Source organism: Ascaphus truei, chromosome 16, assembly GCF_040206685.1.
Source record: "Ascaphus truei isolate aAscTru1 chromosome 16, aAscTru1.hap1, whole genome shotgun sequence".
Lineage (NCBI taxonomy): Eukaryota > Metazoa > Chordata > Amphibia > Anura > Ascaphidae > Ascaphus > Ascaphus truei.
The window spans coordinates 51,960,326-51,974,324 of record NC_134498.1 but is presented as its reverse complement, the minus strand read 5'-3'; the positions used below and the strand labels follow the sequence as shown (position 1 = coordinate 51,974,324).

The window sequence follows — 13,999 nt, the reverse complement described above, 5'->3', positions numbered from 1 at the left end:
CCCAGAGAGGCTCGCGCACCTATCTAACGCAGTAAGGATCCCAGAGAGGCTCGCGCACCTATCTAACGCAGTAAGGATCCCAGGGAGGCCCGCGCACCTATCTAACAGTAAGGAGCCATGGGAGGCTTGCGCACCTATCTAACGCAGTAAGGACCCCAGGGAGGCTCGCGCACCTACCTAACGCAGTAAGGATCCCAGGGAGGCTCGCGCACCTACCTAATGCAGTAAGGATCCCAGGGAGACTCGCGCACCTATCTAACGCAGTAAGGATCCCAGAGAGGCTTGCGCACCTATCTAACGCAGTAAGGATCCCAGGGAGGCCCGCGCACCTATCTAACGCAGTAAGGATCCCAGGGAGGCTCGCGCACCTATCTAACGCAGTAAGGATCCCAGGGAGGCTCGCGCACCTACCTAACGCAGTAAGAACCCCAGGGAGGCCCGCGCACCTATCTAACGCAGTAAGGATCCCAGGGAGGCTCGCGCACCTACCTAACGCAGTAAGGATCCCAGGGAGGCTCGCGCACCTATCTAACGCAGTAAGGATCCCAGGGAGGCTCGCGCACCTACCTAACGCAGTAAGGATCCCAGGGAGGCTCGTGCACCTACCTAACGCAGTAAGGATCCCAGGGAGGCCCGCGCACCTGTCTAACGCAGTAAGGATCCCAGGGAGGCTCGCGCACCTATCTAACGCAGTAAGGATCCCAGGGAGGCTCGCGCACCTACCTAACGCAGTAAGAACCCCAGGGAGGCTCGCGCACCTATCTAACTCAGTAAGAGCCCCAGGGAGGCCCGCGCACCTATCTAACGCAGTAAGGATCCCAGGGAGGCTCGCGCACTTACCTAACACAGTAAGGACCCCAGGGAGGCTGGCGCACCTATCTAACACAGTAAGGATCCCAGGGAGGCTCGCGCACTTACCTAACACAGTAAGGACCCCAGGGAGGCTGGCGCACCTATCTAACGCAGTAAAGATCCCAGAGAGGCTCGCGCACTTATCTAACGCAGTAAGGATCCCAGGGCGCACCTACCTAACGCAGTAAGGATCCCAGGGAGGCTCGCTCACCTATCTAACGCAGTAAGGATCCCAGGGAGGCTCGCGCACCTACCTAATGCAGTAAGAACCCCAGGGAGGCTCACGCACCTATCTAACGCAGTAAGGATCCCAGGGAGGCTCGCGCACCTACCTAATGCAGTAAGAACCCCAGGGAGGCTCGAGCACCCACCTAACGCAGTAAGAACCCCAGGGAGGCTCGCGCACCTATCTAACGCAGTAAGGATCCCAGGGAGGCTCGCGCACCTACCTAACGCAGTAAGGATCCCAGGGAGGCTCGTGCACCTACCTAACGCAGTAAGGATCCCAGGGAGGCCCGCGCACCTGTCTAACGCAGTAAGGATCCCAGGGAGGCTCGCGCACCTATCTAACGCAGTAAGGATCCCAGGGAGGCCCGCGCACCTACCTAACGCAGTAAGGATCCCAGGGAGGCTCGCGCACCTACCTAACGCAGTAAGAACCCCAGGGAGGCTCGCGCACCTATCTAACTCAGTAAGAGCCCCAGGGAGCCCCGCGCACCTATCTAACGCAGTAAGGATCCCAGGGAGGCTTGCGCACTTACCTAACACAGTAAGGACCCCAGGGAGGCTGGCGCACCTACCTAACGCAGTAAGGATCCCAGGGAGGCTCGCACACCTACCTAACGCAGTAAGGATCCCAGGGAGGCCCACGCACCTACCTAGCGCAGTAAGGATCCCAGGGAGGCCCACGCACCTACCTAACGCAGTAAGGATCCCAGGGAGGCCCGCGCACTTACCTAACGCAGTAAGGATCCCAGGGAGGCTCGCACACCTACCTAACGCAGTAAGGATCCCAGGGAGGCCCACGCACCTACCTAGCGCAGTAAGGATCCCAGGGAGGCCCACGCACCTACCTAACGCAGTAAGGATCCCAGGGAGGCCCGCGCACTTACCTAACGCAGTAAGATTTCCAGACTCGCTCCCAACACCGTAACACACTTGTAAGAAAGCTGGCGCATGAATGAGCGCATTGGGAGGTTATGGAGGAGACGCATCGTACTGGGATGTAAGATCTGCAATGGTTATACGCCATGGCCGGCTGCTTGCGTGCCACCCCACAGTACCACGCGCTCTAGTGTCCCCTAACGAGTATTGTGGCCAGATCTGCGCAGCAGCGAGGAGTAACCAACGTACACCGGTAAAACCCAGCATGGTTTAAAGGGTCTCCGGTTCCATTGAATATATACATGTTTTTGATGAGAAGGATAGTAGAAAGATATTCTAAAAGATGTTGTTTACGCTCTTATTGCTGCTATTGATAACATGTACTGAGTGACCACCATTCTCTCACACTGAGATCTTTCAGGGGGAATCCTCCACGACTGGTCCCGGATTGCCATGAACCACCGAGTGTTTAAGCTGCACGTCCGCAGCGGGGAGCTGGAGGTGCTCGTGGATGGTACCTACCTCATCTATAGTCAGGTAGAAGTGAGTACGGTCTTGGGCCTAGCTCCTATTTTCAAACAATATGTTGTTCAGCTGCCACGAGAATGTTATCAGGCGCCATACGTGGAAGGTAACTGTGGTTCTGGGTGCATATTATTTTAAATGTTATGGGTACCGTGTCATGTATAAATAATTTAGTTGAAATATAGGAGAGAGCACTGGGTGTAAAGGATATACCTGCAGAGACCTAATAGATGGGGTTACCAATAATTCGTGGCTAATATTGGGGAACTAAGTGAGAGGAAAGGTAGAATCCCTATATTGTGGCACTTAGAGAGTGCACCCAAATTAAAACTTAATATTTATTGATTAATCTTAAAATGAAGTTGTTTGGAGTAACCATAAATGCAGGACAAATTGTTATTAAAAATAATAAAAGACCGGAGCGGTGGGGTAGTACATAGGGGAATTATATATAAACCCTATTGTCAGTCTGTACTCCAAACAACTTCATTTTAAGATTAATCAATAATTATGAAGTTTTAGTTTGGGTGCACTCTCTTAAGTGCCACAATATAGGGATTCTATCTTTCCTCTCACTTAGTTTATCATTTATTCCCTGTGAGCACCACCCTTTCCCTACACTGTTTGGGGTATTATTCCCTCTTCATTCGCTTGAGCAGGGTATATCTGCTAATACTATAACCGCAGATGGTATTTGGTTTACATATATCTAATATTGGGGAACCCGTGGTAGAAAGAAGTCATTCCATTGTACTGCTCATTCTGAAACATGAGGTGTCCATGTAGTGCCGACCCCTCACCAGGAGAGAGTGGAGGGTGTCCATGTGGTGCCGACCCCCTCACCAGGAGAGAGTGGAGGGTGTCCATGTGGTGCCGACCCCTTACCAGGAGAGTGGAGGGTGTCCATGTGGTGACGACCCCCTCACCAGGAGAGAGTGGAGGGTGTCCATGTGGTGCCGACCCCTTACCAGGAGAGAGTGGAGGGTGTCCATGTGGTGCCGACCCCCTCACCAGGAGAGAGTGGAGGGTGTCCATGTGGTGCCGACCCCTCACCAGGAGAGAGTGGAGGGTGTCCATGTAGTGCCGACCCCCTCACCAGGAGAGAGTGGAGGGTGTCCATGTAGTGCCGACCCCTCACCAGGAGAGAGTGGAGGGTGTCCATGTAGTGCCGACCCCTCACCAGGAGAGAGTGGAGGGTGTCCATGTAGTGCCGACCCCCTCACCAGGAGAGAGTGGAGGGTGTCCATGTGGTGCCGACCCCCTCACCAGGAGAGAGTGGAGGGTGTCCATGTGGTGCCGACCCCCTCACCAGGAGAGAGTGGAGGGTGTCCATGTGGTGCCGACCCCCTCACCAGGAGAGAGTGGAGGGTGTCCATGTGGTGCCGACCCCCTCACCAGGAGAGAGTGGAGGGTGTCCATGTAGTGCCGACCCCTCACCAGGAGAGAGTGGAGGGTGTCCATGTAGTGCCGACCCCTCACCAGGAGAGAGTGGAGGGTGTCCATGTAGTTCCGACCCCCTCACCAGGAGAGAGTGGAGGGTGTCCATGTAGTGCCGACCCCCTCACCAGGAGAGAGTGGAGGGTGTCCATGTGGTGCCGACCCCTCACCAGGAGAGAGTGGAGGGTGTCCATGTAGTGCCGACCCCCTCACCAGGAGAGAGTGGAGGGTGTCCATGTGGTGCCGACCCCTCACCAGGAGAGAGTGGAGGGTGTCCATGTGGTGCCGACCCCCTCACCAGGAGAGAGTGGAGGGTGTCCATGTGGTGCCGACCCCTCACCAGGAGAGAGTGGAGGGTGTCCATGTAGTGCCGACCCCCTCACCAGGAGAGAGTGGAGGGTGTCCATGTGGCGCCGACCCCCTCACCAGGAGAGAGTGGAGGGTGTCCATGTAGTGCCGACCCCTCACCAGGAGAGAGTGGAGGGTGTCCATGTGGTGCCGACCCCCTCACCAGGAGAGAGTGGAGGGTGTCCATGTAGAGCCGACCCCTCACTAGGAGAGAGTGGAGGGTGTCCATGTGGTGCCGACCCCTCACCAGGAGAGAGTGGAGGGTGTCCATGTAGTGCCGACCCCCTCACCAGGAGAGAGTGGAGGGTGTCCATGTGGTGCTGACCCCCTCACCAGGAGAGAGTGGAGGGTGTCCATGTAGTGCCGACCCCTCACCAGGAGAGAGTGGAGGGTGTCCATGTAGTGCCGACCCCCTCACCAGGAGAGAGTGGAGGGTGTCCATGTAGTGCCGACCCCTCACCAGGAGAGAGTGGAGGGTGTCCATGTAGTGCCGACCCCCTCACCAGGAGAGAGTGGAGGGTGTCCATGTAGTGCCGACCCCCTCACCAGGAGAGAGTGGAGGGTGTCCATGTGGTGCCGACCCCTCACCAGGAGAGAGTGGAGGGTGTCCATGTGGTGCCGACCCCCTCACCAGGAGAGAGTGGAGGGTGTCCATGTAGTGCCGACCCCTTACCAGGAGAGAGTGGAGGGTGTCCATGTGGTGCCGACCCCCTCACCAGGAGAGAGTGGAGGGTGTCCATGTGGTGCCGACCCCTTACCAGGAGAGAGTGGAGGGTGTCCATGTAGTGCCGACCCCCTCACCAGGAGAGAGTGGAGGGTGTCCATGTAGTGCCAACCCCTCACCAGGAGAGTGTGGGGGGTGTCCATGTAGTTCCGACCCCCTCACCAGGAGAGTGGGGGGTGTCCATGTGGTGCCAACCCCCTCACCAGGAGAGAGTGGAGGGTGTCCATGTGGTGCCGACCCCTCACCAGGAGAGAGTGGAGGGTGTCCATGTGGTGCCGACCCCCTCACCAGGAGAGAGTGGAGGGTGTCCATGTAGTGCCGACCCCTCACCAGGAGAGAGTGGAGGGTGTCCATGTGGTGCCGACCCCTCACCAGGAGAGAGTGGAGGGTGTCCATGTGGTGCCGACCCCCTCACCAGGAGAGAGTGGAGGGTGTCCATGTGGTGCCGACCCCTCACCAGGAGAGAGTGGAGGGTGTCCATGTGGTGCCGACCCCCTCACCAGGAGAGTGTGGAGGGTGTCCATGTAGTGCCGACCCCCTTACCAGGAGAGAGTGGAGGGTGTCCATGTAGTGCCGACCCCTTACCAGGAGAGAGTGGAGGGTGTCCATGTGGTGCCGACCCCCTCACCAGGAGAGAGTGGAGGGTGTCCATGTGGTGCCGACCCCTTACCAGGAGAGAGTGGAGGGTGTCCATGTAGTGCCGACCCCCTCACCAGGAGAGAGTGGAGGGTGTCCATGTAGTGCCAACCCCTCACCAGGAGAGTGTGGGGGGTGTCCATGTAGTTCCGACCCCCTCACCAGGAGAGAGTGGGGGGTGTCCATGTGGTGCCGACCCCTCACCAGGAGAGAGTGGAGGGTGTCCATGTGGTGCCGACCCCCTCACCAGGAGAGAGTGGAGGGTGTCTATGTAGTGCCGACCCCCTCACCAGGAGAGAGTGGAGGGTGTCCATGTGGTGCCGACCCCTCACCAGGAGAGAGTGGAGGGTGTCCATGTAGTGCCGACCCCCTCACCAGGAGAGAGTGGAGGGTGTCCATGTAGTGCCGACCCCTTACCAGGAGAGAGTGGAGGGTGTCCTTGTAGTGCCGACCCCTCACCAGGAGAGAGTGGAGGGTGTCCATGTAGTGCCGACCCCCTCCCCAGGAGAGAGTGGAGGGTGTCCATGTAGTGCCGACCCCTTCACCAGGAGAGAGTGGAGGGTGTCCATGTAGTGCCGACCCCCTCACCAGGAGAGAGTGGAGGGTGTCCATGTAGTGCCGACCCCTCACCAGGAGAGAGTGGAGGTAGACTACAAAAGATATGGCACTGGGTCTTATTCTATAAGCTCCCAAGCTATTGGTGACCCTGATGCAGTATTGAGTAGTACTGAGTAGCTCCATGCAGTTTTGCTTTGTCATTTGTATAAAAGTCCTACAAACTGTCCATTAAGCTGTCCCAAGCCAACGTTCTGATCAAGAAAATCTGCTTTGTGGCCCCTTTTTGTTCTTCAGTTGATGGTTTCAACAAGTCTGGTAACCTGTCCAGTGAAGTTATTTTCCCCCCATTTATTTAATCGTTAATTTAAAAGTGCAGCAAAAAAATCTGCTAAGAAAAGCAGTTAGTCTGATCAGGAAGCAGCAATGTGGCACCATCTACTGGAGGTCAATACAAGTGATATAACCCAAGGTAGCGAATCGCCACTGAGTCCTCCGAACCCTGCAAGGTGTGCTAGATCATTGAAGCTTTATTACAGGTAGGGGCTTCTTCAAAGCTGATGTGTTGGGAAATATGTAGCTTGCAATATGTTTATATGGGCAGTTTGAAACACCACTGACCCTAATGTTTAAGGTTACCTCTCCAGCCTGAAGGCATCAATTGAGCTCATTAGGAGATCAACCTTAAAAAGGAACTATTATTTCCAACTTAAATGTTGACTAGCATCCATGCTTCAATGTGACGGAGGACTGAGCAAGAGCAAAGCCCGGGGCAGTTATTTGTGTCTTCCAACCTGAGCAGTCACGTTAATATGGTGGGTTTGTAAGCACGAATCTACAGAGGCAGCAGCACTGTTTGTTTCTGAAAAGCAAAGAACTACTTAAAGACTCACTGAAGAAAGTATATACAGGCATACCCCGCTTTAAGTACACTCACTTTAAGTACACTCGCGAGTAAGGACATATCGCCCAATAGGCAAACGGCAGCTCACGCATGCGCCTGTCAGCACATCCTGAACAGCAATACCGGCTCCCTACCTGTCCCGAAGCTGTGCGCAAGCGGGGAGACTATAGAGCCTGTTACACATGCGTTATTTACATCAGTTATGCACGTATAGGACGATTGCAGTACAGTACATGCATGGATAAGTGGGGAAAAGGTAGTGCTTCACTTTAAGTACATTTTCACTTTACATACATGCTCCGGTCCCATTGCGTACGTTAATGCGGGGTATGCCTGTATTATAGTTTGGAACTTTCATTTGCATGCTATACTTGTGTCAGAGTAAGTGACGTGTTGAATATTGCACCTGCATGTGTAAGTAGGCCGTACTTGTATCATTATCACACTATAATCATTCTTTAAAAACAGGTACGCTTACTGGTGCTTTCTCCTCTTTGACAGGTTTACTATATCAACTTCACAGATTTCGCCAGCTACGAGGTTGTGGTGGACGAGAAGCCCTTTCTTCAGTGCACACGCAGCATCGAGCCCGGTAAGACCAACTTCAATACCTGCTACACAGCTGGGGTTTGCCTCTTAAAAGCCAAGCAGAAGATTGCAGTAAAGATGGTCCACGCTGATATCTCCATCAACATGAGCAAACACACAACTTTCTTCGGGGTCATACGGTTGGGAGAGGCACCGAGGTCATAAGCCTGGTGGAAAAACAAAATAGGATATAAACCTTTTAAGGACACCGTGTTGCCTTCACCTTGGGATTTCTGAGTTTTATCAAATGTAACAACAGAAAATCTGTCCCTCGTCATCCAATCCCATGTTGGAAAACAAGTTTGAGAATGGAAATAAATACACTTAGCCCGTCTTGGTGATAAGGAAGACCGAAGAAACCGTGAAGAATGTGTGGTGCTTTATTTTATTCCGCGTGGGCTGCCCTGTGATTCCCAAATCCTCGTGAGTAGAATCAGGACACTTCTGCAGGGGCAGGAAAAGTACCATTCTGCCAGTGTTATTTATGGGCATGTCAGGGTTATTCTTGCACTAGCTGACTGCCGCCCATGCCAAAAGGAATATCAAATCTGGTGAACACTTTGGGGATAAATTGAATTACAAAGAAACTGGAGTTTTGTTTCTGTGTTTTGTCTTCATTTTAAGCTCAATACATACAGTACCGGAAGACGATTATTCACATTCAGTTCACTACAGTATTGGCATGACAAAAGCTACTCAAATTGTTGTCAATGCAGCTTTCATAATTCTGATATAGAAAGCTGTTGTAATCGTAAAAGGCCATTCCTAACAAATAATAATAATATGCATCCCACGTACTTCAGATAAAACATTCTGTTTAGGCCTTGATGTTTATTAGGGTATTTTACTTGGCAAGATACATTGATATATATTTATTTTTCATGCACATACTGAAATCTTGCAGAAGAAGCCTAGGCAGATATTGAACCCACAAGTTGGTGCATATACCGCACTATACCACACCTCCTCTCAGGCGATGAACCTCTGCATCTCCTTGCACTAAAAAAATCCAATAACTGAAAAATTTGACATAAGTAGCTATTTAGCCATCTCACCGCTTTCATAACATCTACTCTGCATTGATGTGTGTCTTGTTAATGACAAGCAGGCATACACTAAGCTACTGTAAAAAGAAACCTAATCCGCACCACTTACCTTATCTACTCACCTCCAACAGGGTAAACATCAGAGCAGCTATAATGCTTCACTGTACTTTATTCTCTTGGAAATGCATTGCACAAAAAGTCTGTCTGTTATCCTGCATTGTGTGCACTAGGGTGCACTTTACATTCCCGCAGCGCTCGGAATTGTAGCAGTGCCTGAGAAAAACAAAAACGAATTGTTTCATGGCAGCCAGAACTGTTCGATCATAGATAAGGTATTTGAATGATTTCATTTTATTTCTATCTGTATTTAAGACTTGTCTGCCTGTTGTGTAAAGTAATCACACAAGTCCTGTAATCTTGCTTTAAATCCAAGAGACGTGAGCGGAGAATCGCCACTACAAGCTCCAGCTTTTCCGTCCACACACAGCTGAATACAATGGCGGTTACCAAGCTCCTCTGGCACTGAAAGGGTTTTAAAGGAGGAATGTTGGGATCATATGTTTGCTGAACCTTGCACAACTTCAGTTATTTCCTAAATGTCCGCATGCCGTACCCTTGCAATTCTCTGGGTGACCCGGCTGCATCCTTATACTGGGCATGCGAGTTATACTGGTTTTATTTATGTGCACAGCTAAAGATTATTTTAGTTTTTACGGTTCCCTTTTCTCTAGCAGCATAAAAAGAAACTTCCTCTTTTCCCCTCTCAGTATTGGCTATAGTCACTGACACTGTTTGCATACGGTTACAATAAGAACAATACTGACATTCAGCCACTACAAATGAAGACACTGCATTAGCAGGTAAGCAGCTACACAGCGGAAAAGGTGTTCTAGTCCGTGTCTGGCTCACGGTTTGACCTCTGTTTAGCCCTGGTCACTTGCCCTGCATTGGGCACAGTAGTGGAACAATGCAGACAGAAAATCTTCCTATATCCAAGCGTTTCCATTGCGCCGCGCAGGTATCCGGGGACCTGCCACATTGCAGATCTTACCTTCACAGTAACTCCTTTTGCCGGTGTTATGAGACTCTGATCTCGCTACATTATAAGCACAGAAATGATGTTGATCACAGATAATACAATGCTATTCACAGCATGTAAGTTGTTCACATTCATGTAACCGTTGAAAAAAGCATTTGGGACATTAAGCATTATACTTGTGGATTACGATAGAACGGAACCACATACTGGAAATCGTTTACTCTTCACAAATATAGTATGACAAAGTATGTTTACTTATTTTAGATCACATATCAGTTCTGCATGTCTAATGTAACATTGGTACGGTCTGGTCTAAACAATCAGAGCCCCCCCAGCACCCTCATTAGTCACATAACGCAGAGCCCTCCCAGCACCCTCATTAGTCACATAACACAGAGAACCCTCCCAGCACCCTCATTAGTCACATAGCGCAGAGAGCCCCCCCAGCACCCTCATTAGTCACATAGCGCAGAGAGCCCTCCCAGCACCCTCATTAGTCACATAGCGCAGAGAACCCTCCCAGCATCCTCATTAGTCACATAGCGCAGAGAGCCCCCCCAGCACCCTCATTAGTCACATAGCGCAGAGAGCCCTCCCAGCACCCTCATTAGTCACATAACGCAGAGAGCCCCCCCAGCACCCTCATTAGTCACATAACGCAGAGCCCTCCCAGCACCCTCATTAGTCACATAACGCAGAGAGCCCTCCCAGCCCCCTCATTAGTCACATAGCGCAGAGAGCCCTCCCAGCACCCTCATTAGTCACATAACGCAGAGCCCTCCCAGCACCCTCATTAGTCACATAACGCAGAGAACCCTCCCAGCACCCTCATTAGTCACATAGCGCAGAGAGCCCTCCCAGCACCCTCATTAGTCACATAGCGCAGAGAGCCCTCCCAGCACCCTCATTAGTCACATAACGCAAAGAGCCCTCCCAACACCCTCATTAGTCACATAACGCAGAGGGCCCCCCCAGCACCCTCATTCATTAGTCACATAACGCAGAGCCCTCCCAGCACCCTCATTAGTCACATAACGCAGAGAGCCCTCCCAGCACCCACATTAGTCACATAGCGCAGAGAGCCCTCCCAGCACCCTCATTACTCACATAACGCAGAGAGCCCTCCCAGCACCCTCAATAGTCACATAACGCAGAGAGCCCTCCCAGCACCCTCATTAGTCACATAACGCAGAGAACCCCCCCAGCACCCTCATTAGTCACATAACGCAGAGAGCCCTCCCAGCACCCTCATTAGTCACATAACGCAGAGAGCCCTCCCAGCACCCTCATTAGTCACATAGCGCAGAGAGCTCTCCCAGCACCCTCATTAGTCACATAGCGCAGAGAGCTCTCCCAGCACCCTCATTAGTCACATAGCGCAGAGAACCCTCCCAGCACCCTCATTAGTCACATAACGCAGAGAGCCCTCCCAGCACCCTCATTAGTCACATAACGCAGAGAGCCCTCCCAGCATCCTCATTAGTCACATAACGCAGAGAGCCCTCCCAGCACCCTCAGTAGTCACATAGCGCAGAGAGCCCTCCCAGCACCCTCATTACTCACATAACGCAGAGAGCCCTCCCAGCACCCTCATTAGTCACATAGCGCAGAGAGCCCTCCCAGCACCCTCATTAGTCACATAACGCAGAGAGCCCTCCCAGCATCCTCATTAGTCACATAACGCAGAGAGCCCTCCCAGCATCCTCATTAGTCACATAACGCAGAGAGCCCTCCCAGCACCCTCATTAGTCACATAGCGCAGAGAGCCCCCCCAGCACCCTCATTAGTCACATAGCGCAGAGAACCCTCCCAGCACCCTCATTAGTCACATAACGCAGAGCCCTCCCAGCACCCTCATTAGTCACATAACGCAGAGAGCTCTCCCTGCACCCTCATTAGTCACATAACGCAGAGAACCCTCCCAGCACCCTCATTAGTCACATAGCGCAGAGAACCCTCCCAGCACCCTCATTAGTCACATAACGCAGAACCCTCCCAGCACCCTCATTAGTCACATAACGCAGAGAGCTCTCCCAGCACCCTCATTAGTCACATAACGCAGAGAACCCTCCCAGCACCCTCATTAGTCACATAACGCAGACAGCCCCCCCAGCACCCTCATTAGTCACATAACGCAGAGCCCTCCCAGCACCCTCATTAGTCACATAACGCAGAGAGCCCTCCCAGCACCCTCAGTCACATAACGCAGAGAGCCCTCCCAGCACCCTCATTAGTCACATAACGCAGAGCCCTCCCAGCACCCTCATTAGTCACATAACGCAGAGATCCCTCCCAGCACCCTCATTAGTCACATAGCGCAGAGAACCCTCCCAGCACCCTCATTAGTCACATAGCGCAGAGAGCCCTCCCAGCACTCTCATTAGTCACATAACGCAAAGAGCCCTCCCAACACCCTCATTAGTCAAATAACGCAGAGAACCCTCCCAGCACCCTCATTAGTCACATAACGCAGAGAGCCCTCCCAGCACCCTCATTAGTCACATAACGCAGAGAGCCCTCCCAGCACCCTCATTAGTCACATAGCGCAGAGAGCCCCCCCAGCACCCTCATTAGTCACATAACGCAGAGAACCCCCCCAGCACCCTCATTAGTCACATAACGCAGAGAGCCCTCCCAGCACCCTCATTAGTCACATAGCGCAGAGAGCCCCCCCAGCACCCTCATTAGTCACATAGCGCAGAGAACCCTCCCAGCACCCTCATTAGTCACATAACGCAGAGAGCCCCCCCAGCACCCTCATTAGTCACATAGCGCAGAGAACCCTCCCAGCACCCTCATTAGTCACATAGCGCAGAGAGCCCCCCCAGCACCCTCATTAGTCACATAACGCAGAGAGCCCTCCCAGCGCCCTCATTAGTCACATAACGCAGAGAGCCCTCCCAGCGCCCTCATTAGTCACATAACGCAGAGAGCCCTCCCAGCATCCTCATTAGTCACATAACGCAGAGAGCCCTCCCAGCACCCTCATTAGTCACATAGCGCAGAGAGCCCCCCCAGCACCCTCATTAGTCACATAGCGCAGAGAACCCTCCCAGCACCCTCATTAGTCACATAACGCAGAGAGCCCCCCCAGCACCCTCATTAGTCACATAACGCAGAGCACCCTCCCAGCACCCTCATTAGTCACATAACGCAGAGAGCCCTCCCAGCACCCTCATTAGTCACATAACGCAGAGAGCCCTCCCAGCACCCTCATTAGTCACATAACGCAGAGATCCCTCCCAGCACCCTCATTAGTCACATAACGCAGAGAGCCCTCCCAGCACCCTCATTAGTCACATAACGCAGAGAGCCCCCCCAGCACCCTCATTACTCACATAACGCAGAGAGCCCTCCCAGCACCCTCATTAGTCACATAGCGCAGAGAGCCCTCCCAGCACCCTCATTAGTCACATAACGCAGAGAGGCCTCCCAGCACCCTCATTAGTCACATAACGCAGAGAGCTCTCCCAGCACCCTCATTAGTCACATAACGCAGAGAACCCTCCCAGCACCCTCATTAGTCACATAGCGCAGAGAGCCCTCCCAGCACCCTCATTACTCACATAACGCAGAGAGCCCTCCCAGCACCCTCATTAGTCACATAGCGCAGAGAGCCCTCCCAGCACCCTCATTAGTCACATAACGCAGAGAGGCCTCCCAGCACCCTCATTAGTCACATAACGCAGAGAGCCCTCCCAGCACCCTCAGTAGTCACATAGCGCAGAGAGCCCTCCCAGCACCCTCATTAGTCACATAACGCAGAGAGGCCTCCCAGCACCCTCATTAGTCACATAACGCAGAGAGCCCTCCCAGCACCCTCATTAGTCACATAGCGCAGAGAGCCCCCCCAGCACCCTCATTAGTCACATAGCGCAGAGAGCCCTCCCAGCATCCTCATTAGTCACATAACGCAGAGAGCCCTCCCAGCACCCTCATTAGTCACATAACGCAGAGAGCCCTCCCAGCACCCACATTAGTCAGATAACGCAGAGCCCTCCCAGCACCCTCATTAGTCACATAACGCAGAGAGGCCTCCCAGCACCCTCATTAGTCACATAACGCAGAGAGCCCTCCCAGCACCCTCATTAGTCACATAGCGCAGAGAGCCCTCCCAGCACCCTCATTACTCACATAACGCAGAGAGCCCTCCCAGCACCCTCATTAGTCACATAGCGCAGAGAGCCCTCCCAGCACCCTCATTAGTCACATAACGCAGAGAGGCCTCCCAGCACCCTCAT

General features: G+C 52.9%; 1 protein-coding gene across 1 annotated transcript in view; it reads left to right on the top strand.

Moving 5' to 3' along the window:
* Nucleotides 1-8,265, top strand: part of EDA (ectodysplasin A) — a 138,680-nt gene extending 130,415 nt beyond the window's left edge. Inside the window, exons 7-8 of the mRNA XM_075573580.1 lie at nt 2,369-2,499; nt 7,587-8,265. Of these exons, the coding sequence (XP_075429695.1) occupies nt 2,369-2,499; nt 7,587-7,838 (383 nt within the window). The 3' untranslated portion in view covers nt 7,839-8,265. The remainder of the gene's footprint in view (nt 1-2,368; nt 2,500-7,586) is intronic.
* The last annotated feature ends 5,734 nt before the right edge of the window (nt 8,266-13,999 follow it).